This window comes from Cornus florida, unplaced genomic scaffold, assembly GCF_030987335.1.
Source record: "Cornus florida cultivar Cherokee Brave unplaced genomic scaffold, ASM3098733v1 CherokeeBrave_3.0.0_Hap2_Chr11, whole genome shotgun sequence".
NCBI classification, from domain to species: domain Eukaryota; kingdom Viridiplantae; phylum Streptophyta; class Magnoliopsida; order Cornales; family Cornaceae; genus Cornus; species Cornus florida.
Genome location: NW_026775581.1, coordinates 61,365,628 through 61,391,780, shown reverse-complemented (window position 1 = coordinate 61,391,780; position 26,153 = coordinate 61,365,628). Strand labels below are relative to the sequence as shown.

The 26,153-nt window shown below is 35.9% G+C and overlaps 1 protein-coding gene across 1 annotated transcript; it reads left to right on the top strand.

The window, feature by feature from the left end:
• The first annotated feature begins 18,769 nt into the window (after nt 1-18,769).
• Nucleotides 18,770-23,632, top strand: LOC132281155 (uncharacterized). Its single transcript, XM_059782886.1, has 4 exons — nt 18,770-19,027; nt 19,124-19,182; nt 22,735-22,980; nt 23,095-23,632. Exons 1-4 carry the CDS (start codon nt 18,770-18,772, stop codon nt 23,630-23,632), a joined length of 1,101 nt encoding a protein of 366 aa, XP_059638869.1.
• The last annotated feature ends 2,521 nt before the right edge of the window (nt 23,633-26,153 follow it).

Genomic DNA, 26,153 nt, shown 5'->3' with positions numbered 1-26,153 from the left:
GCTCTCGAATTCTTGAATTAAATAAGTTGGAGAAGGTGTTGGAACCAAATATTGCAATCTTGTTGAATCGTGGTGTACCCAAGTCATTAGTTTTAAAATGGTTTATGTATCAACCAAAGTTCCTACTTTTAAAAAGTGATCAGTTTAGTGAGCTGGTCAGTGAAGTTGAAGAAATGGGTTTGGAGCCCACAAATAAGCGATTCATGTCAGCCACCCATTCAATGGCACTCATGAGCAAATCACTTTGAGAGCAAAAGTTGGTTTTTTCTAGTTTTGGTTTGCCAAAAGATGACATTATTGCAGCATTCAAGTTAGAACAATTGTATATGAGTTGTTCAGAGGAGAAGATCAGGAAATCAATGAGCTTCTTTGTTAATCAGCTGAAATTGCATCCCAAAGTAATTTCCAAGCATCCAGGTCTTTTGCTTCTTAGCTTCGAGAAGAGGATTGTTCCAAGGTGTGCAGTTCTGCAACTTTTGATGTCGAAAAATCTGATCAACGGAGACCTGAGCTTAATTTATGCACTCAAAATGACTGAAAAGTTGTTCGTGGAGAAGTTTGTGAGCAAGTATCAGAATGTGATTCTTGAAGTTGTTAAGGCACGTCAAGGCAATATACAATTTCAAGGGTTCCCCTTTAATTTAAGAACATGAATGGTTGTATTAGTTGGGGAATTTAAGAACAGCTTCAGTATCATGTATCACAACAAGTGCATGGCAAATAGTTATTGGGAGCTCATATGGAAGTTGTATGGAGTAGCGGCACTGGCAATATAAAATATAGCTCAAGAGAAGTTCCCCTAGCATCCATTAGTCCTAAGCGGTTTTTTTTTTTCCTTCCATGTAACCAAAGCATTTTGTAGAAGTTTGCTTTTTATGCTCTAAGATTGATTTATTTCAATTTGTGCAATTTAAGCATCATTTTCTTGTTCTTCTACAATGATGTCTGGACAATTCATTTTGTTTCCTCCTATTTTTTTTTATTTTTTTATTTACTGGTTCTTTGTTTTGTATTCACTTATATGAACTGTAATTTTGTTCCTGTTGTGTGCTTTCACTGCATAGCACATTTACAAAGCTGTCATTTTCTCAAATAGATGGTAGTTTTTACTAATGGCTGGCATTCTCTACTTGCTGGTTGATTATTTGACTTCTTTAGAGAGCTTGTTCTTTGATGGGCATTATGGAAGAGTGGCCAGGTGTCATGTTTAGTAGTGCAACACTCGGCGTTATGTGTGGTGCCTGTTTCAGGGGCTTTAGCTCAGCCCCATTGCATAGGCGTCACCTGCATCCATCCACTAGAAAGGTATGATAAGAGTGTGGGCATCCTTTAATGGCTGAAACATTTTCTTGCTTCAGCTGACAAACAATTGCATTCTCCCAACCATCTGGATTTTTTGAGCCTTTGCATCTGGATCTATTAAGGGGGATATAATTCTTGTATTCGTAGTGAAACAAAAGTTTTGAGGAGAGTTTTGTGACCAATAATCATGACATGATAGAGTTGCATTATTACGAACAACTAGTTTGTTTTTCTGAGTTTCACACTGCTGGTTAGCAGGAATCTTTTTGTGACATTATTTTGCAGTGGTAATGTGTTTTAAATCAGTGGTCACAAAAAAATTGCTAAAAGTTAAGTCTAGTCTTTCCCTCCCCTCAGCTGCACGGGCGGGTAAGAGATCGGGTAATGCCTGCTTTCATTATATTAACAGCATTTAAGTAAATTCTGCTATATCATGCTCTATTACTGGATTTAACCTCTAATTCATTTATTCCTTGAACATCCTAACGTTTCTCTGAAAGTGATGCTTTGTTGTTCTGTTTGCAGTTCATTTTCTGTTCGGCTTGTTTTCTTTGCTTTCGTTTTGACTTATATTCAGGTCAGTATCAGTTGCATTGTTCCTGCTATTTCAGTGCTAATTTTGCATATTAAAACAATGGGCTTTATGGAACGAACACACACAACTTCTACCGTACTAGAGCTGCAAATTTGGATTTCAGAGCGTTGTTTGTAGTTTAAGTACGAGCATAGCTTTAAGTATTGAAATTGACCAAGAACAAAATGTGGAGAACTTAAGAGCCACGTATCAGATTTTGTTAAACCATGAGAGGCAAGATATAATTCAGGGTTTAACTTTCACATAGTTCTGAAAATGTTGTAGAATGTCCAAGGGAGCAGCACCAGAAGATCCTGGATTTTGATACGGTAAGTCGCAATGGTGGTGCAGTTTGTTCTTCCCCAAGTGTCGGTTGCTGGAAGGTGATCAACAGGCCGGTATCGAGAGTATGTGACTTTAATTTCTGCCATTAGTATGCACTAAGAGGTAGATTAAATTGAGCTGCACATTGTTTTCTATAATGGCATGTGCCTTTTATTTTACAGTTCATAGGATTCATTTTATTTAAAGAATTATAGGGGTCTTTTGTGTCAAAGGCCAACAAACACGAAACACTATAAAAGAGTTGCATTCTTGATTTAAGAGTGTTGCACTTTGTGGTTAAATTCTTGAAATAAATATATTGTATGAGTATTTGTGTAAAACAAATCCCTTTGGAGGTACATTCATTCATATTTATTGATAAGTTGGAAAATTTCTGTAGGGTGTTCCAGTGAGATGGAGATTTATCTTGATCAGTTGTTTTATCCCTAGAAATTGACCTAACATCAATACCACTATTTATGTAAACTATATTGGCAATTTTTACGATGAGCTTTTTGGTATGAGTTGCAAATTCAATTTGTGGGAACCAAATTGTTAAAAAAAAATCAATTGCAAACATCACAAATCATTAAACTGTAAAATTATTGTTCATAGGATTCATTTTATTTCAATTTTATATTTTTAAGACACAGCTTCAAAATAAGAAAACAACCTCTCTGTATGTACATGGAGGATGTCTAACCCTTTCCAAATCTCGTAATTACACGAATCTTTTTTTCTTAAAAAAATTATAACCATTGCTTAAAAAAATTAAAAAACAAAATTTTAATTATAACCGTGTTGGATGTCAAGTGTACATGTCTTTCATAACCATTTTAACTATTGCTTAAAAAAAATTATACACAGAGGCTTGATTAATTAGAATAAATTGGGCAAACATTTTAACCATTGCTTAAAAAACAATGATACACAGAGGCTTCATTAATTAGAATAAATTGGGCAAACATTTTAACCATTGCTTACAAAAAATATATAATTAAAGTATTATTAATTTATTAGTAGTATTTTTTTCCCTTTTTTCTTCTACTAAATTATTCCAACATGAGTAAAGGTTAATAATTATCATCTTTTTTTCTTTTCTTTAACTAATTATTTTTAAGCAAATATCGATTCACATTTTAATATATATATTATTTAAAATTAGAATAGAAACATGTTTAAATAACACGTAAAATAAAACTTTAATGTTAGCACATGTGACATGTTAGTGTTGTAGTGAATGCTAGAAGAAAACTTACTATTGAATTCAATAAAGGGCCTAATCTTTAAAATAAATAAATAAGTAAAAGGCCTAATCTTTTGGCACCATGATGGGCCATTTTTAGCCACCTCCAAATTTGGCAACTGATTGCTTTTCCTTGGGTCCTCGTCATTCTTTATTACGTGATTTCGTTATCTCTATCAATTAAAGAAAAAGTTTTTTTTTTTTTTTTTGAGAAAAGTATGTAATTTTTTTTCTTTCAATCTTTGTCAATTAAAGAAGATATACTTTTCTAAAGTTAAAGATTTTTATTTATTATTATTTTATTCATGCAAATAATAAAAACATAAACTTCTTTCATTTGAAAGCCAAAAAAGTATCACTAGACTTTTCAGTAGTAAAAGATTTAATTATTTGGTATTATTTTTTGATAAAAATAAATAAAAAGAAAATGTTTACTTCTAAATAGGAGAAGACATTTTTTATTTTTATTTTTAATAATGATTCTAAATGATAACTTTAGAGTAGTGATATTGAGGATCCAAAACAGTACGCTTACTCTCCACAATTATTTTTTTAAAAAATAAAATATCAAAAACGCCCTAGTTCCACTTCAACAAAAACTCTGCAACCACCCACCACACCGTCTTACTTCTCAGTCTTCCTCTTTCCTATTCCCATCATTCGTCATCAAACCTTTGCTAGTTACTTCATATTTTTTATTATTTATTTATTTATTTTTTTTGGGGGGTGGGGGTTCATCGAATATTCCTGATTCGTTTCCTGAATCTCAAAGATATGAATGCAAATAGAGAACAATACAAAATACAAAGTCTCATTAAAAAAAAAAAAAAAAAAAGATGATTAAAAACTTGAAAGTCAATTCCATATTGTGTTGAGGTTATTAAGATCAACGCACGGCCTTTCATATCATTCATTCATTTTGGCCGTCAATTTTGAGTAAAGTAATCAAAGAATTCATGTTTTGTGGTTGCTGCACTTGCTAGTGGTGAGTCTGAGGCCATAAAAGGAATGAAGTTTTGAGATTTGGTAGAAAAGAGAGAGGAGAAAAAAATATATATAGCCGAGCGTTTAAGAAAATTTCACTAGAGTCTCATTTCAATTTAATATTAAAGTAATTAGTGCAACGCCATATTATTTTGTGGAGCGCTAATATTAATACCCTAATTTGTTGAAAACTTTGTGAATAAAGTTTGCCTGCAACTTAAGTTGGAAAATCCAACCACGTTGTTCTAACAACGTTAATTTGTTGAAAACTTGTGAATGAAATTTGTCTCCAACTTAAGTTGTAAAATCCAACCATGGTATTCTAACAACATGAAATGAAAATGCATGGCACTTGTAAGCTGAAAGACATACCTATTAGTATATGGCAGTTGAAAAGCTCAAGCATTGCAACATTTGGAATAATAGTATTTTAGGCTTACAACTGAAACAGTGCAACCTTTGCCTATTATTGTGTCCGGTGACGAAGAGACGTTTGTTTGGCTATAAATGCCCCCTTTGGTCATTTGCAATTTGCACCATTCAGAATTTTATTTAAAGATTTCTAAATCTTCTCTCCTCTTTTTCTTCTCTGCATGCATATAATTCTAGTATATGAGTGAGTCCGGTCCAAAAGAGAGAGTATTACACTGAGTCGGTTCACCAAGGGATGGCAAATTCCCCATCCTCGCCGAATCCCCGCCCCGTTTATGGCGGGAATCGGGACCCTTTTATGTAAACAGGGATGGTGATGGGCGATAAACTTTGAAAACCCGCCGCGGTCGGGGTCGGGGTCGTGGCCGGGGATGTAGTAGACCCGCCCGCCCCGATTATGGTATGAATTTACTAAGATACCCTTGCCCATGTTATTATATTTACCAAACTAGCCTATTCTCTCTTTCTCCTCCTAATCGATAACAACATCGACTCTTCCCCGTCCTTTCCTAATCCGTCTTCGGCATCGGCTCGTCCCTGTCCTTCCGAATCTATCCCCGGTATCGGCTCTTCCACCTCACTGGCGTCGACTCTTCCCTGTTTGATTCCATATCTAATTTTGTTCTTATGCAAATGCAAGTGTGTGTGTGTGTGTGCGTATATATATATGTGTATATATTGATTTTGGAGTGTTGCTTTGGGATTCTAGATTCTGATGTGGTTGGTTGTGTGTGTATTTATATATATATATATATATATATATATATATATAATGGATACTACCAATTACTCCCTTATATAAATATTGGGGGCAATTTTTTTTTTTTCCCCTGGAACTATGAATATGTGATATTGAGAATCAAGAAAGCTTAATTGGGGGCGGGGTGGGGACGAGGGCGGGGAAGATGTATGGGAGTGGGGATGGGGGTGAAAATTTTGGCCAGGTATGGGGACGGGGAATGAGATCCCCGCCCCACCCCGCCCCGTTGCCATCCCTTGGTTCACCCATTTCTCCAGTTTGCAGTGCTGCTGCTAAAGAAAGAAAGATCGTTGTATCCTGGGAGACAGACACTACTCAAATTTAGTATAATATTTATATATATATTTTAAACCATTATCAAAGCGTAACGAATCTATCCCATGATAGATGTTTATGTTTAGAAATTGGAGTTTTTAAGGGGACATGTAATTAATGCATTGCCCCCTTTTTAAATTACCAACTTGTTCTTTTTAGTTTAGATATGTATACTTACTAAATTTGAAATTTTTTGAGAATATAAAGGACAATGATGAAAAGATAATGCTTATTTGCTTGGACTTTTCAAAGTAGACAACAAATTTATAACATCTGTAAACTATGCTATAAACGGGTCATGTTGTACCCATGCTGTAGTATAAATAACTTCATTTAAGGTATGTTTATTAAAAAGGTAATTTAAGAGTGAAACGGAACAACCAACGACGTTAATGGTAAATTATTAAAAAATTAAAAATCAAAAAATACTATTTACTATCTCCGATCTCCTTCCAATCTTGCTTGCCGATCACTGTCTTCCTCCTTGGATTCTTTCTCTCTCAACCCTTTTAAATCAAAATATACAACGCTTATTTTTGAGCTCCTAAAATTAAATTGAACAAAACACTAGATAATATGGTTCATTGTTGTTTAGCCGGTCTCCTTCCAATGTTCCTCGCTTATCACTGTCTTCCTCCTTGGGTTCTTTCGCTCTCAGCTCTTTTGAATCAAAATATACAACGCTTATTTTTTGAGCTCCTAAAATTAAATTGAACGAAACACTGTATAATAGGTTCATTGTTGTTTAGCCGTCTCCTTCCAATTTTCCTCACCGATCACTGTCCTCTTAGGATTTTTTTGCTTTCAGCCCTCTTAAATCAAAATATACAACGCTTATTTTTGAGCTCCTAAAATTAAATTGAACAAAATACTGGATAATATGGCTCGTTGTTGTTTAGACAGTCTCCTTCCAATCTTCTTCACCGATAACTGTCTTCCTCCTTTAATTCTTTTTAATCTTGTTCTCAACTTCTTTAATTTTGTTATCAACAATTTTTAATATTATTCTCAACACTTTTTAATCTTGTTCTCAACAACTTTAATATTTACATTAAATATCATTGAGTGCGTTGAGGTAAAGAACTTTAATATTTACCTTTAATCTTGTTCTCAACAACTTTAATATTTACCTCAACCTCATTTAATCTTGCTCTCAACATATTTTAATCTTGTTATCAACACTTTTTAATCTTGTTCTCAACACTTTTTAAATCTTATTCTCAACACCTTTAATCTTGTTATCAACAACTTTAATATTTACCTCAACATCATTTAATCTTGCTCTCAACATATTTTAATCTTTATCTCAACATTTTTTAATCTTGTTCTTAACACCTTTAATCTTTATCTCAACGTCATTTAATCTTACTCTCAACACATTTTAATTTCGTTCTTAACACCTTTAATCTTTACCTCAACGCCCTTTAATCTTTACATCAACGCCATTTAATCTTACTCTCAACACCTTACTTTAATCTTGTTATCAACAACTTTAATATTTACCTCAACCTTATTTAATCTTGCTCTTAACATATTTTAATCTTTATCTCAACACTTTTTAATCTTGTTCTCAATACCTTTAATCTTGTTATCAACACTTTTTAATCTTGTTCTCAACAACTTTAATCTTTAAATTAAATGTCATTGAGCGCGTTGAGGTAAAGATTAAAATGTGTTGAGAGCGTTGAGGTAAAGATTAATCTTGTTCTCAATGACATTTAATTTTGCTCCCAACACATTTTAATCTTTACCTCAATGCTCTCAACACATTTTTATCGTGTTCTCAAAATATTTTAATCTTTACTTCAACGCTCTCAACCTCATTTAATCTTGTTCTCAATGATAATTAATTTTTCTCTCAACACATTTTAATCGTTACCTCAACGCTCTCAATATATTTTAATCTTGTTCTTAACACCTTTAATCTTTACCTCAACACCATTTAATTTTCTAGAGACGTTGAGGTAAAGATTATAGGGATTACATGCCATGTATCTTTGTTTTCAACCTCAACACTCAATCCCAACTTGAGAAGTTCAAATTCAACAGACCCACAATCTCTTACAGTCTCTTATCTATTAAACTCATGCATGTGGGTTGTCCTTAGAATCTGCCATTTCAGCTTCTAAGAAGCTCCAATCTGAAAAAACTGACCAACCAGATTCAGTGTTGAACCTTTTGAAAACCCATGGTTTAAATTAGACCCATATAAAAAATTTGATAACAAAACGTCCTCAGATACTTGTAGCTGATCCACACAAAACCATCAAACCTAATATTAAGATGTTTGAATCTTTAGGACTTTCTGGCATTAACCTTGTACAAATGCTCAAAAGAGAACCGTGTGTCCTTGAAACTGATGTGTATACTGTGAGATATATTTTTGTAATTGGCATATTTCGGTAACAAAGTAAGTCCTAGTCGAGTTGTAATTTCAGTTACCATATCGACATCGACTACGGAATTCAAAGGTTGATCAGAAGAAGAAAGTATTGTTGATCATAAAAAAGAAAAGAACAACACATTGGGACATCATTTCCCACTTAGGACACAATGATATACATAGTATATTTTCAGAGTTCCAGAAATACAGAAATTCCAAGTTTAGATTGAATTCTATCCTTTGGGAACCGGTACCTGAATTTGGGAACCGATTCCAAAAGCTAAACTTCGAAGAAAAACTCTTTGTCCTTTGGGAACTGGTAACCAAGTTTGGGAACTGGTTCCGTATCTTGATTGCAAAAGGATTCCAGTTTTCTTGCTCTGTTTGATTCCTTTTTTATCCAACTTTTCTTCCAAGTCCTATGCAAGAATTTTTATTTTCAAAAGGAATAGGACTTAAATCAAAGTTGATTTTTCTGATGTCTTCCTAGAACATACACATATTCACCTAGTTAGGTTAGAGTTGTGGAGTTCGAATCCTGATCGAGATCATACGGTTGTATCTACATCGATTAGACAAAACAGATCTTCTTCTACATCGATTACAGACGATTGAAGAACATAAGTAAAAACAATCACACTTTGAAAGGGTTGAAGCATTCATGGAGTGTTGTCTAATCTACTTGTTACTTTTCTACAAGTATCAAGTATAAGCCTGAGGTCAAGTTGCTATTGGACGGGGAGTCGTAAAGCTAGAGGATCGTCAGCAGTTGGTGTTTGGTAGAATGATAGAGTGTGAGCCAGAGTCAAAGTTCGGTATACTTTGTTTCAAGAATAGTGGATTGGTTTACTTTTAACTGCACAGTCCATGAGGTTTTTCCCAGCGTATTTTATGGGTTTCCTCGCTAAAATTCTGGTGTCATCTCTAACTTTATACTTTACTTATCTGCATGTGATTAACTGTTTAATTGCTTAAATAAGTAAAACTAGTAATGACACAGATCTGTTTTAAATTAATCAAAACTTTTTAAGTACATTCCATTGCGTACGACTCACACATACAGCTGTTGGGTTTTTCAAAACTTATTGTTTCAGTGAAAAGCAAATTTCAAGCCTAACCATGAAGCGTCCATCTTTATATTTATTAAATGCACAGAAAATCTTTAAGCCAAAGTTGGAATATTTCAAATCTTTAAGCTAAGAATTTTTTTGCGATCTATAAACAAGTGCGTTCCTTTCCGTAAGGAGATGAACATGGTATACTTACTTTCTCAAATCCGTTTTCGAGTAAATGAAAAATTACCTCCAAAGTGAGGTGTTTTGAGCAAAAATTGGGAGTTTATTCTAGTTTTGGTTTGTCAGAAGAGGACATTATTTCAGCATTCAAGAGACAACCAGGGTTTATGATTGTTTCAGTGGAGAAGATCAGGAAATCAATGAGCTTCTTTGTTAATCAGCTAAAATTGAAGCCTAAAGTAATTTCCAAGAATCCAAGACTATTGCTATGTAGCTTGGAGAAGAGGATTGTTCCAAGGTGTGCAGTTTTGCAACTTTTGATGTCAAAAAATCTTATCGGAGACCTGAGCTTAATTAATGCACTCCAAATGACTGAAAAGATGTTCGTGGTGAAGTTTATGAGCAAGTATCAGGATGTAATTCCTGAAGTCATTGAGGCGCATCAAGGCAAGGTACAATTTCAAGGGATTCCCATTAATTTAAGAACATAAATGGTTGTAGTATTTGGGGAATTTAGGAACAGCTTCACTATTATGTGTATTACAGCAAGTCCATAGCAATTTACTTTATATGGTAGTTATATGGGTTAGCTGCAGTGGCAGTAGAGAATTCAGAAGTTCTGAAGGAACGGCATCAATTGACAAGGCATATTGTAGAAGTTCGCTTTTTTATGCTTTTAGATTGATTTACTTCAATTTGTACAAATTAAACATCATTTGTTGTTCATGTACAATGATGTCTGGACAATTCAATTTGTTTCCTCCTATTTTTTATATTTTTATATTTATTTTTATTTTTTTCTAACTACCGTTTCTTTGTTTTTCGTTCACTCATATGAGTTGTACTCTTGTTCCTGTTCTGTGCTTTCACTGCATAACACATTGTACAGAGGTGTCATTTTCTCAAATAGAGAAATCTAAGGTAGGTGGTTTCTTTTTACTGATGGCTGGAATCCTCTACATGCTGGTTTAACTCCACTTTAAAAGCTTCCAGGTTGATTATCTAAGTTTGTCAACTAATCATAAAATTATTTGACTTCTTCAGATAGGTTGTGCTTTGATGGGTGTTGTGGAAGACTTGCCAATTTCCTTGTTAAGTAAGACCATTCCTAATTTAATTTTATCTAATGGCATTATTGTATCATATGCATGGTGCTTGTTTCAAGGGCTTTAGCTCAGCCTCATTGCATAGGCGTTAGTTGTGTCTATCCACTAGAAAGGTATGATAAGAGTGTGGCATCCTTTAATGGCTGAAATATTTTATGTATTTGTCTTTCTTAGTTATGAGTAAAGTGTCTTTCTCAGTCTCTCTCACACTTTATTTCCTTGTACCCTCTCTAAGTTCTGTAGCTTTTCTCCAGATGTACTTGGAGCTCAGACTTTTGCTCAGCCAGAACAAAGATGGTATTGTTTCCTAATGTTGGCCTGTGACCATCTATCTCCATTCTCCAATAGCTATCTTCTATTCGAACTCTGCAACCCCCAACCTATGTTTTTTGTACTGTCATTGATTGGTACATACATCAACATTTCAACCTTTTACTAATCCGAAGATTTCCCGATTGTAGAATGTGGCAAACCTCAGACATAACAGAGGTAGTCCCGTTCAGCTCAAATATCATCCTTCACAATTTTATCAAATTTTGCTTACTTGAACCACTGAATAGTTTAGCAAGATTGTCTGGGAAGTTAATAAGATAGGTTTCAAACCCACAAAGCTGTTGTTTATTCTAGTCATCCCATCAATAACAATCATTAGAAAATATGTAAGGATGAAATGCTTTTAGCATTTGAATGAAGTAAACTAGCGGCAAATTATGGTTTTCCTTGTGAACAAACTGGATTTTTTGAGCCTTTGCGATATAATTCTTGTATTTATAGTGAAATAAAAATTTTGTGGGGAGTTTTGTGACCAATTATCAAGCATGATAATTATGAATAACCCACTAGATTGTTGTTTTTCAAACTCTGCACTATTGATAATTTTGCATAACAATAACATGATCCTTTGGGGACAAGCTGTTATGCTAAGTTTATTTTATTTTTAGTTTATTCTTTTACAATGGTCTATATTGAAAGAGTTGGGGAAAAATTCTTCAAATTCAGGGAAAGAATATGAGAATCAAAAACTCAATTCGATATTATTCACGATGGTATTACATTCAATTTATAGAGTAATATCTAGCTAAAATAAGTAACTAAATACACAATAATCGGGAAACTAATCACCTACCAATTAGCCCTAAATCAAGGAGAAAATAATTCAATCCTATAGCTGTACAATAGGTAAAATCTCAACATTAGGTAAAATCTCAACACTCCCCCTCAAGTTGGTGCATAGATGTCACACATGCCCAATTTGCCTAAAAATTTTGAGAACACTTGATTTGAGACTGCTTTGGTGAGAATGTCAGCTAGTTGATCCTTAGATCAAATCTTAGGCAACTCCACAATTTTTCCATCCAACTTCTCCTTAATGAAGAATCTATCTATTTCGACATGCTTCGTACGATCATGTTGAACTGGATTATGGGCAATATCATATGTTATTTTATTGTCATAATATAGTCGAATCGGTTACCCAGGTAGATAACCCAAATCCCGCAAGAGAAGTCTTAACCACAAAGTTTCACAAAGTCCAAGCGCCATACCTCTGAATTCAGCTTCCACACTCGAGCGAGCAACAACATTTTGTTTCTTACTTCTCCATGTAACAAGATTACCTCCTACAAAAGTGAAGTAACCAGAAGTAGATCACCTATCATCTATAGCTTCAGCCTAGTCAGTATCAGTATATGCATCTATGTTTTGATAACCAGTATTTTTAGTGAACAAAATTCCTTTTCCAAGAGTAGATTTCAGATACCTCAAAATGCGCATAACTGCAGTCATATGTTGCTCTCCAGGATCATGCATAAACTGGCTAACAATGCTCAATACATAAGCCAGATCCGGTCTTGTGTGTGCTAAGTACATCAATCTCCCTACAAGTTTTTGGTATATTCCTTTATTAGCAGGTACTTGGTTGGACTCAACATATAACTTCAGTCCTTCTTCCATTGGTGTCTCAGCTGGTTAACATGCTGTCATGCCAGTCTCTTGTAATAGATCTAAGGCATATTTTCTTTAAGATAAAAAGAATCTTTTATTAGACCGAGATACTTTGATTCCAAGAAAATATCTCAAAGGACCTAGATCTTTCATTTCGAATTCTCTGGACAAGCACTTCTTGAGAGCCTTCATTTCTTTAGGCTCATTCCCTGTAACCACCATGTCATCTACATATACAATAAGTGCAGTGATCTTACCCTGTTATTTCTTCAGGAATAATGTATGGTCTGAATTGCTCTGATGGTAGCCAAAGGCTATCATCGACTTTGTGAATCTTCCAAACCATGCTCTCGGAGATTGTTTCAACCCATATAATGATTTTTTTTAACCTGCAGACTTTTCGACTATACTTTTTAGGTATTATGCATCCTAGTGGGAGATCCATGTAAACTTCTTTAGATAATTCACCATGCAGAAAGGCATTCTTCACATCAAATTGTTGTAATGGCCAATCCAAGTTTGCAGCTAAAGACAACAAGACACGAACTGTGTTGATTATAGCTACAGGTGCGAACGTCTCTGTATAATCAATTCCATAGGTTTGGGTGTAACCTTTTGCCACCAATCTTGCTTTAAAGCGTTCAACTGTGCCATCGGCTTTATACTTCACAATGTAAATCCATTGACATCCTACTGGTTTCTTTCCTGGTGAAGGATCAATGAGTTCCCAAGTTTTATTTTTCTGTAAGGATTTCATCTCCTCGTTCATAGCTGCTTTCCACCTAGGGTTAGCTAAAGCTTCCTGCATACTGTTAGGAATAGATACAGTAGATAATTAATTTACAAATGACAAATTTGATTTTGACAAACGATGGTTCAACACATAATGACTCATGGGATATTTAACTTTACTAGAAAGTTTAGGTTCATATGTGGGTTTAGGAATACCTCTAGTGTGACGCTGTGGTAATTGTTTTCTGAGTGGTTCAGGCACTGAATCAGGAACATCCTCAGTAGGCGATTGGTTTGATATATCAGTTGCGAGTGACTCAAACTCGGACAATGGTGGAGTTGGCGCCATACTTTCCATTTATGGGCATTCATCACCACTTTGATCCAAACTTATACCACTTGAATCTAATTCGCCCGATTCCTGATTGGCTGGTCTAACTTGTGAGTCATCACCACTAGAATCGCCATCCTAAAAAATGTGATAATCATAATCTATAGTCTGAATTTCTTTCTGGTACTCCCCTTGAAGTTCAGATGCAGAGAAAAAATACATCGAGTCTTTATGGAAGACACCATCTATGGTGATAAACATTCGTCGAGTTGGAAGGTGATAACAGCGATACCCCTTTTGATGAGTAGCATATCCGAGAAAAACACATCGCAAGGCTCGAGGAGTTAGCTTGTTGCGTTGATGTTTGCTACACAACCAAAGACATGAGGAGGTAGATTCGGGACGGTTGGGGCAACAATTGCGTTAGTGAGAGCCTGCAATGGTGTTTGGAAGTCAATAGAGCTGGAAGGTACTCGATTGAGTTGATATGCTGCAGAGATAAGTGCTTCTCCCCAATACGATAACGGCATATGAGCATCTATCAAGGAAGCATGAACAACTTCTAACAAGTGGCGATTTTTTCACTCTACAACCCCGTTCTGCTGGGGTGTATTGGAACAAGTGGTTTGATGAAAAGTTCCATGTGCTTCCAAAAATTGTTGAAGGTTAAAACTCTGATATTCTCCACCATTGTCACTACGGAGAACCTGAGCATGTGCATTGTAGTGAGTTACAACCATTTTATGAAACTTTTGAAACAATAAGTTCACTTCACTTTTGGATTTCATCAAGCACAACCAGGTCATCCTGGTACAGTCATCAATAAAAGTAACAAACCAACGTGATCCACCTAAAGTAGTAACTTTGGATGGACCCCAAACATCTGAATGTATAACTATAAAAGGAAGTGGACTTTTATTCAAACACAATGGAAACGAAGCACGGTGGCTCTTTGCTAGTTCACAAACATCACAGCGTAAACTAGAATCATCAAAATTTTTAAATAAATTAGGAAATAATTTTTTCAGATAACCAAAGGAAGCATACCCCAGATGTCGATGCCACAACCAGATTTCAGATTTCTTTTTCTCCCCCTCAGAACCATCTACTGTTAATGCTTGTCGTAGCTTGTCGGAACTTTTTGACAGCAAGTCCAAGTAATACAGCTTCCCTCGCTTAATACCACAACCAATCGTCTGCTTTGTTTGGATGTCCTTAAACACACAAAAATCAGGCCAAAAAATTACAATACAAGATAAAGCTGTGGTTATTTGGGAAACTGACAAAAGATTATAAGATAAAGATGGAACAACTAAAACATAATCTAAATTTAGATTATCAGTGAGTGTCAAAGATCCTTCCCTAATAACTTGGGTCGTAGTACCATTAGCAATAAAAAAAAAATTGTTGTGAGGAGGAATTAAGGGGGGAGACCTGTGTAGAATCAAATGTCATATGATCTGTAACACCAGAATCAATTATCCATGCACTATTAACAACAGGTGTAGAAATATTTAAAACCTTACCACCATGATCTCCAGTTACTACCAACCCCAAGGCCTTGTCAGCATCATCATCATCTGTCTTAACAACTGCTGCGGTGGAGGTCTTCGTTGAATTCTTCTTTTAACGATTATGATCCCATCATTTCGGATATCCCACAAGTTCAAAACAACGACTTTTGGTATGACCAGTCTGATTACAATGGGTGCATTTGTAAGTAGACTTGTCTGCACCGTTGGTGGCTTTAGATTGATTAGGTTTAGAACGGTCCTACCAATTTTGCTTAGACTTATTTTAAGCCATCATGACTGAAGCTTCAGAGTTTTCGGATTCCCCTTTTAGAGTTGCATGACGTATCGCTTCTCGTCGAACCAAAGAGTAGCAGCCTTCCAAGTCTGGAACTGGATCGTTACGTAGAATTTCTCCACAAACTTGTTCAAAATCTCCATCTAATCCGGCAAGAAAGATGTGAACCCTTAGTCGCTCGATAGACTTCCGATATGCTTCAATGTCATTTGGATCTTTCACGGCCACTTTATCTCGATGGTCCATTTCTCAGAAAACTTCACTTAGCTCTCCATAATATTCAGATAGAGATTTTCCCTTTTGTTTGGGGGTGAAGGCCTTTTGGTTCAAGGCGAAAACTTGCAACTCATCCTTCCCATCATAAAAAGCCTTTAATAGAGCACTCCAGATTTTGCGAGCAGTGGGTAAGCGTAAATAACGCTTCATAATTTCTGGAGTCATGGACATTAATAGCCACCGCTTCACTTTCTGATTTTCTGCATACCACTTGTCATAACCATCTTCTGATTCAGCAGGTGGCTTAGTCTTACCACGAATATAGGAGAGTTTCTCCTTTTCAGCAATATGCATCTCCATCAGTTGGGATCAAACATCATAATTGGATTCAGTAAGATTAATCCCTACATTAAAAACACCTTTAGATTGAACAAAAATAGGAACTGATTTAGTCCCAGAGGATTCACTATTTTTTTCACTCATTTTTTTTTTATGTTTTTTCTTTTCCTTTTTTTTTTTAAATATATATATATATATATATATATATATATATATGTCAAATACAAAAGCAAAACTGGAGGAGAGGGGGAGTGGCAGAGAACGAGTATCACCACGATGCGATCCGGTGAGGCAGCGGCAGAGAGCGGCCTGATCCGGCGACGCGACGACGATGATGGAGATCCGACAAGGTGCAGTGGTTAGGTTACGGCTGTGGCTTATGACGGCAATTGGTCCGGCGACAGCTGACACTTGTGATGGCTGTGGCTGCAGCTTCGTCGTTGTCGTTTCATTGTGATGGGTGAATCAATGGTGACTGTATGTGTATTTGTATGGGCCTGTGAATTGATGTGTATGTGTATGGTTATGTTATATGGGTATGGTTATGTTGTGGGTCTGTTGTATTAATGTATATGTATGGGTCTGTGTATGGTTCAATGAATTTAAAAGATAAATTCAAAGAGATGCAAAAAATACGGTTCAAGGATGGCTCTGATACCATCTTCAAATTCAGAGAAAGAATATAAGAATCAAAAACTCAATTCGATATTATTCACGATGGTGTTACATTCAATTTATAGAGTAATATCTAGCTAAAATAGGTAACTAAATATACAATAATCGGGAAACTAATTACCTACCAGTTAGCCCTAAATCAAGGAGAAAATAATTCAATCCTATAGCTGTACAATAGGTAAAATCTCAACAAAAATATGTAAATTCAGCTATCTCGAGCTCTATTACTGGATTTAACTTCTAATTCATTTATTTCTTGAACATCCTAATGGTTCTCTTAAAGTGATGCTTTCTTATGTAGTTTGCAGCTCATTTTCTGTTCAACTTGTTTGATTTGCTTGTGTTTTGAGTCACATTTAGCTCAGTATTAGTTGTGTTGTTACTGCGATATCAATGCTACTTTTATATACTAAAACAATAGGCTTTATGGGATGCATTCAACTTCTACTGTACTAAAGCTGCAAATGCAGTGTTCAAAGCGTAGTTTAAGCATACAGATTGACCAATAACAAGTTTCAGAGAATTGGTGATAATTTTTTTTTTTTTTTTGGCCTGGCAAACACGAGAGACTACATATTATTGCTTATAACCAAAAATACAAGCACGCAGAGTAAAAAGTAAACATTCCACGTTACAAGAAACCCATATCTTGACGCACTAGACTTAAAGCCCACAGGAACATTAACAGGGATTGAACCTAAGGCCCAACCAAACAAACCCATGAAAGAGGAGGCCCAACCACAAGAACCAAAAGCTTCACCCAGACCCACCTCTGCACACCCAGCGTGATTCATATGCCAAAGGAACGACGTCAGCAAGACGCAATAATCGGAAAACACCATAAACAGAGGACACCATGAGAGCGATAATAGATAAGAGTCAAGTCAACCCCATAGATCTCTCAAAGCTGTTGTATATATTTTAAAGTTTAAATTATATCTTTTTTATAGGAGTTAGCTTTAGACTTGTAACTTACTGCTTTGAATTTCTTGTATTTTGTATCTATATATTGACTGAATGAATGTGAAGCAAAATGGCTATTCTTCTCCTCTGTTTGTCTATTATGGTATTAGAGCAATTTTAAGATTAAAACAACACCACGATTCCCAATCACGTCATTCAAAATACAAATGAACCAAATCATACCCTTATCTCCATAAAAATATCAGCCCAAGCTCCAATCAACTACATCTCCTGGAAACTTCAATTTCATACCCTTTTTATTGGATATGATCTTCTAGGATACGTAGATGGATCAAAACCTTGTCCACCAGCCACTATTTCCCAGAACAACACCACCATTCCAAATCCTGCTCATATTATATGGATTCAACAAGATCAGTTAATACTCAATGCTCTTGTTGGATCTCTCTCTCCCACCATCATTCCATTTATTAGTCGAGCAAAGACCTCTCAGGAAGCATGGAAAATTCTGGCAAACACGTATGCCAAGCCATCCCGAGGATGCATTAAGCATGTAAAAAGTTATCTTACAAATCTGACCAAGGGTTCTCAAAATGTTACAGATTTTCTTCAAATAGTGAAAGCTCGTGCTGATGAGCTTGCTATACTCGGAGCACCAATGGAAGAAAAAGATGTCATAGAGAAAATTCTTGATGGGCTCGATGATGAATATAAGGAATTGGTGCGTGCAGTCCAAGCTCGTGACACCACCATTTCATTTAATGAGCTTCATGAGAAGCTTCTGAATTTTGAAGCAACACTTCCTGAAAATAAATTAGAACCTGGTCACTTTCCAGCATCAACAAATCCTGCCAATCGCACCAATTTTGGCTTGCGTTCTTCAAATACAGTGGGCAATAATTGGCGTCCTCCACCACCTTCTGGAAACAATAGCACGAGCTGGTGCCCATCGCCTAACCACAACAGTCGCTCCCTCTTATCATCCAATGCCTAGCTAAATTCCGGTCGAAATAAACGATCTACTTCTCATCCATATCTTGGTCACTGCCAAATCTGTGGAATTCAAGGACATACAGCCAAAAAGTGTCCATCATTTTGCCTTATTCCAGTTCAGCCATTCACCACCATAAGTGCTCCAATGATCAACTATCTGACACCATGCCAGCCTCAAGCACAGTTTGCTGTGAACAACTCTTCCAACACTCAAACGTGGCTACTAGATAATGGTGCTTCTCACCATGTCACTGCTAACTTGAACAATCTATCCCTTCATACACCCTACACCAGTTCTGACGACATCATGATCGGCGATGGCACGGGTCTCCCCATCACTCACACTAGTTCCACTTCTCTTAAAACTCCTAGCACTACCTTTACATTAAACAATGTTCTTTGTGTACCTAACATGAAGAAAAATTTAATCTCCATTTCACAATTTTGTCTTTCAAATCATGTATCCATTGAATTCTTACCTTTTTCCTTCATTGTAAAGGAACTTCGCACTGAGGCAATACTTTTGAAAGGCCAAACGAAAGATGGGGTGTATGAATGGTCAGTCTCTTCTCCAAAAACTTCTCCTCTGTTAGCATTTTCTAGTATTAAGATAACTTCATCTGAGTAGCATCATAGACTAGGACATCTAGCATTTCCTGTTTTAAAACACACTGTTTCTCATTATCAATTAGATTTATCTACCTCTTTGTCCTCCAATTTTTTATGTAATGCTTGTCAATGCAATAAAAGCCATAAACTATCTTTTTCTACTTCCTCTCTTGTTTCTTCACAACCTCTTCAACTAATCTTCACTGATGTGTGGACTTCACCTGTTTTATCACATAATGGTTTTAAATATTATGTCATCTTTGTTGATCACTTCACTAAATACATTTGGTTTTACACTCTAAAACACAAATCTAAAGTTAAAGATGTCTTTATAAGATTAAAAGCTAATGTTGAAAAACACTTCACACTTAAAATTCAAACACTTTATTCGGATAATGGTGGCGAATATCTTGCTTTAGCCAATTTTCTTGCTACCAATGGAATTTTTCATCTCAATACTCCTCCACACACTCCAGAACATAATGGCTACTCTGAAAGAAGACACCGTCATATTGTTGAAACAGGTCTCTCCCTACTCACTCATGCTTCACTACCTTTAACTTTTTGGCCCCAATCCTTTGCTACTGCAGTCTACCTAATTAATAGAATGCCAACTCCAACACTTAATCTATCCTCCCCCTTTGAAAATTTTTTTGGTACACCCCCAAACTATTCGAAGCTTAGGATTTTTGGTTGTTTATGTTATCCTTGGCTTGGTCCTTATTCTTCCCACAAACTTGATGCTCATTCTAAATCATGTGTTTTTCTAGGTTACTCTTTTACTCAAAGTGCATACTTATGTTTTCATCCGTCCACTTCAAAAACTTATGTCTCTAGGCATGTCAAGTTTTTTGAGTCTGTGTTCCCTTTTCATACACTCTCCACTCAATCTACTCGTCCACAACATGATATTGTATCCACTTAGATTCCTTCCCCTATCATTGTTTCATTGCCACCATCATCTTCGCTGCCAGACGCCACCCCATTGGACTTGCAACCTTTCGGGCAACCCCAATGCGTAGTACAATCACTTTATACCGAAACATTACCCTCAGCTATAAACACACTACCACAACCATCACATTCAACCATTACCCTACCATGCCCCAATCCACAACCTATACCGGTATCCACATCCACACCCTCTACCTCTCAACCACATCCCATACACATAATGACTACCCGAGCCAAAAACAATATTCACAAACCAGAGACATCGTCCCCACCGACCAAGACGGCAACGATTGATAATTATCCCACAGTGGGATTTGAGAAGTAATTGCATGGCCTAAAGAAATCCAGTAAGGAGCATGTGTTTTCGGGAAGGAATTATTCAGAGGGCTCCCAATAGGGATAGCATCATGGCCAAGAACAAACAGAAAAGAGATCGGTAAACTCCAGATCTGACGAACTTCGTCCTCGTCGAGGCTGAAATTGTCGGTGCCATTGTTATGGTGGCGGGGATGTCTCTGCTACACCAAGACCCAGCATAGAGGCACAAGAATACCCCGGGAAGTCAAAACCGCAAGCATCAAGCACAAACCCACCAGAGGAAAAGCAGCAGCAAAACCCACCCCATCCTATAGGCCAAGGCTACCAGGGATCCTCATTGCCAACCACTGATTGACCTAATGAAACCCAATTGAACAGCGAGCCTAGACAAACACCAACACAACACATATATAAAATTAGAACTAAAAAAGGAACAACTAACACAATACCGGGATCAAATGGGAAGATCGGTGCAGAAGGGCCATTCTTTTGGCCGTCGGCCAAAACACGCGATCCAACAATCCGCCGGGAAATAGGTGATAATGGCTTGTTTGTTTTGTTTGATTGTGCCTAGTTTTAATCCTTTAGTGGTATGTTGTATCAACTTGGGAAAAAATAAACAAGGGAAATTATGGGGCCTCCTTGTGAACAAACTGATTTTTTTTAGCCGTTGCATTTGGATCAATTAAGGAGTTTGTAGTGAAACAAAAAATTTGAGTACTGTACTTTTTCATTGCAATTAAATCGAGAATGCAATATCACATAATATTTTTAAATCGAAAAATGCAATATCACACAATATTGTTAAATTGGAGATAACAAAATGATGCAAAGGTGTTCAATTCCCAATTTAATGGTGTTGAAGTATACGATGAGATCAATGGTAGATTTAGAATGTGATGCAATTTCAATTTTGTGACCAGATTGTATTAAATTAATTGCAAACATCAGGAAACATTAAATTTCGTTTGAAATAATAACTAATTAAAATGAAAGGAAAAGAAAGAAAAAGGAGATGAAGGGAAAGTATACGAATGAAAGACCAGAAAGATGATGAATCATTCTTCCCACTTTACAAATTGTAATATCTAAATATGGGTGAAAAAAAGAAGAAAGAGAAGCAAAATTGTTACGAAAATTTGAAATTACAATATTACCTTTCACAATTATTAGATATACTCAATATTAACAATTTCCCACATCTCTTCTGGGCACTGAGTTCTATCATTTTTCTAGTTCAATAATTTTTCTAACAATATCTCATCCATCCCTTCCATCAAATTTTCTTCTTTTCTTCCAAACAATTTTATTTAATGACTTAAGTTAGATAAAAATAGCCTAAAGGGAGACAAATTTTGGTGTAATTCAAGGGTACATGATAAGTAGGTCCTACCAAAAATTATGATTACAAGTTGAGCCGGTCCAACTCAGCCCGATCCCAGCCTAGCCTCAACTCGAAGTCGTGTTGGGTTTGGCCAGCCCGATGTCAAAAATCTGGTCCAAAATATATGTAGGTTTGACGCGATCACGCGAGACTGTTTACTAGTTCGTTACCTGTAGTTAAACGACATCGTTTGAAGTTCTTTGTAATGCTTTTTAAAAATGAGTAAATTCTTTCAAGGGTTTTTCTGGTCAATCGAAACCAACCCAAAGGAAGAGGGAAGCCATTGGAGGGCACAGAAGTGTATGTATTCTCGATTTTCAGATCTTGTAACTCTATACATACAAGTTTATAGATTTATATAGATATATCAGTTCAATGATTCATTTTATTAGCAGTAGACTTCAATATACAAGGCATATAGCTTCAATTACATGCCATGTATCTTTGTTTTCAACCTCATCTGTCAATCCCATCTTGAGTAGTTCAAATTCAACAGACCCACAATCTCTTATAGTCTCTTACCTATTAAACTCATGTGGGTTTTCCTTAGAATCAGCCATTTCAGCTTCTAAAAAGCTCCAATTTAAAAAAACTGACCAACTAGACTCAGTCTTGAGCCTTTTGAAAGCCCGTGGTTTAACTCAGACCCATATACAAAATCTGATAACCAAACGCCCTCAGATACTTCTAGCTAATCCACACAAAACCATCAAACCCAATATTGAGTTGTTTCAATCTTTTGGACTTTTTGGCACTAACCTTGTCAAAATGCTCAAAAGACATCCGCATTTTCTTGAAACTGATGCACATACAGTTGTTAAGTTTTTCAAAACTTATGGTTTCAGTGAAAAGCAAATATCAAGCTTAATCATGAAGCGTCCAAATACATTTTTATTAAATGCACAGAAAAACTTTAAGCCAAAGTTGGAATATTTCAAATCTTTGGGCTTCTCAGAAGAAGAAATTGCACAGATACTGTCATCTTGCAGTATCCTAGATAGAAGCCTTGAAAACCAAATCATACCTGCTATTCAAGTCATTAAAAGTATTGTTGGCACCAATAAGGATGTCTTGAAAGCAATCAAATCATGGTATGGAATACTTAGATGTAAGTTGGAGAGGGTGTTGGAACCAAATATTGCAATCTTGTTGAATCATGGTGTACCCAAGTCATTAGTTCTAAAATGGTTTATGTATTAACCAAGGTTCCTAGTTGTAAAAAGTGATCGGTTAAGTGAGGTGGTCAGTGAAGTTGAAAAAATGGGTTTGGATCCCACAAATAAGCGATTCATGTCAGCCATCCATTCAATGGCACTCATGAGCAAATCACTTTGGGAGCAAAAATTGGGAGTTTATTCTAGTTTTGGTTTGTCAAAAGATGACATTATTGCAACATTCAAGTTAGAACCGTTGTATATGAATTCTTCAAAGGAGAAGATCAGGAAATCAATGAGCTTCTTTGTTCATCAGCTGAAATTGAAGCCCAAAGTAATTTCCAAGCATCCAACTCTATTGCTATTTAGCTTGGAGAAGAGGATTGTTCCAAGGTGTGCAGTTCTGCAACTTTTGATGTCTAAAAATCTGATCAAAGGAGACCTGAGCTTAATTTCTGCACTCAAAATGATTGAAAAGATGTTTATGGTAAAGTTTGTGAGCAAGTATCAGAATGTGATTCCTGAAGTTATTGAGGCACGTCAAGGCAATATACAATTTCAAGGGTTCCCCTTTAATTTAAGAACATGAATGGTTCTAATATTTGTGGAATTTAAGAACAGCTTCACTATACCATTGGGAACTTATATGGTAGTTGTATGGGGTAGTGGCAATGGCAGTATTAAATACAGCTCAGGAGAAGTTCCCCTAGCATCCATTAGTTCTGGAGGAATGGCATCAATTCAAGGATTGTAAAGTCCTATTAGTGAATTTTTTTTTTTTTTTTTCCTTCCTTCAAAAAACCATGGTAGACATTTGATTTTATGCTTAAAGATTGATTTACTTCAATTTGTACAATTTAAGCCTCATTTTGTTGTTCTTGTACGATGATGTCTGGACAATTCAATTTGTTTCCTCCTAATCTGTGTTTTATTTATTTGAACTACTGGTTCTTTGTTTTGCATTCACTCATATGAGTTATAATTTTGTTGCTGTTTTATGCTTTCACTGCATAGCATATTGCACAGAGATGCCATTTTCTCATATAGAGAAATTCAAGGTAGGTGGTTACTTTTTACTAATGGCTTGCATCCTCTACATGCTGGCTGAACTCCACTTTCAAAAGCTTCCAGGTTGATTATTTGAGTTCACTAACTAATCATAAAATTATTTGATTTCTTCAGATAGCTCGTGCTCTGATGGGCGTTATGGACTTGTCGGTTGCCATGTTAAGTAAGACCATTCTTAATTTAATTTTATCTAATGACATTATTGTATCGTAAGCATGGCGCCTGTTTCAAGGGCTTTAGCTCGGCCCCAATTGTATAATGTGGCAGACCTCAGACATAACAGAGGTCCTGTTCAGCTCAAATCTCCTTCATTGTTTTATCAAATCTTGCCTCCTTGAAGCACTGAATAGTTTAGCAAAATTGTCCAGGATGTTGCCAAGTTAGGTTTCAAACCGACGGAGCTACTATATATTCTATCCATCCCGTCAAATGGCAGTCATTAGAAAATCTCCTTGGAAAAAAAGTGCAAACTTATTAGTAAGTTTGGTTTGTCCAAGGATGAAAGACAAACTATGGTTTTCCATATGAACAAACTGGATTTTTTTAGCCTTTGCATCTGGTTCTATTAAGGGGGATATCATTCTTGTACTCATAGTGAAATATAAATTTTGTGGAGAGTTTTCTGACCAATTATCGTGACATGATTGAGTTTCATTATTATTTTTCTGAGTTGCACAGTACTGTTTAGCAGGAAACTTTTTGTGGCTTTATTTTGCAGCGGTATCGTGTATTAGAACGAGGAACTTCTACCATAGTTCAGGACAAATTGGTCTTGACATCAATTGAGCCTAGTGGTTCATAAAAATCTTTTTATGGCCATTGACTTCCTATAGTCTATCTCAATCTCTATTGCTGGATTTAATTTCTAATTCATTTATTTCTTGAACATCCTAATGGTTCTCTGAAAGTGCTCCTTTGTTTTGTTGTTTGCAGCTCATTTTCTGTTCGACCTGTTTTATTTGCTTTCGTTTGGACTTACACTCGGGTCAAGTATCAGTTGTGTTGTGTGATATTGTGGCCCGAATTTGGTGCCAGGCCACTAATAACGCGATGACTCGTTGTTGAGCCTTGTGTGGAAATTTTTTTTTACCCGTTTTTCGCTCATGGGTCGTGGACCCTAATTATTCTCTTGTAAGCCGATATATAAGGGAGCTTTGGAGTGGAAAAAAAGAGAGACTCTGAAATTCATGCAGCGTGAGGGGCTGAAAATTTGTAATCTCCGATTTTACACATAGTGAAAACTTTCGTCAGATTCCAACCGTGGACGTAGGCTGTTGCCGAACCACGTATAAATCTTTGTTTTCTTTGTGTGCTCATGTTTACTTTTCTACCTTGATTTAACTTGGGTTCGTTGCGTTTGTCATGACATATTGTTACTGCTATTTTAGTGCTACTTTTGGTTCTTAAAATTGTTAAACCATGCGAGAGGCAAGATATAATTCGAGGGTTTCCAAATAGTTTTTTTTTTTTATAAAAAAAATGTATCGAGTCATAAAAATGTTGTAGAATGTCCAAGGCAATAACAGAAAATCCTGGATTTTCATATGGTAAAACCACAATGGTGGTGCAGTTTGTTCTTTCACAAGTGGAGGTTAATGGAAAGCGATCCGCGGGTCACTATGGTGGATCTTCTGTGTCATCTAGTATGCCTGTCATGAGATTTATATTGTATGAAGAATCATTGGGTCATTTGTGTAGAATTTCAAGGTCATTCAAGCATCTCATAATTTGTTCAATATGGTGCATGGTCAAGGATTGGGGGCATTTTGTAATTAATTGTAATAGTTTAGGGAGTATTACGTATACAAAATATACTTTAAAAAAATTATTTACAAATTCAAACATACGACATGATATCACCTTTTATATTTCTCGATGCTTAAACCTAAAACCTTAACGATTTGAGAATTCTTGAATTTTTTTAATAATGAAAGCCCATAACCAAAATTTTAACAAAATTGTGCAAATAGTAGAGTTCTCAGACAACAACCCATGTTAACCGAGTCATAATTGGAAGTTTGAGTTTGGTAACTCTCAATTGT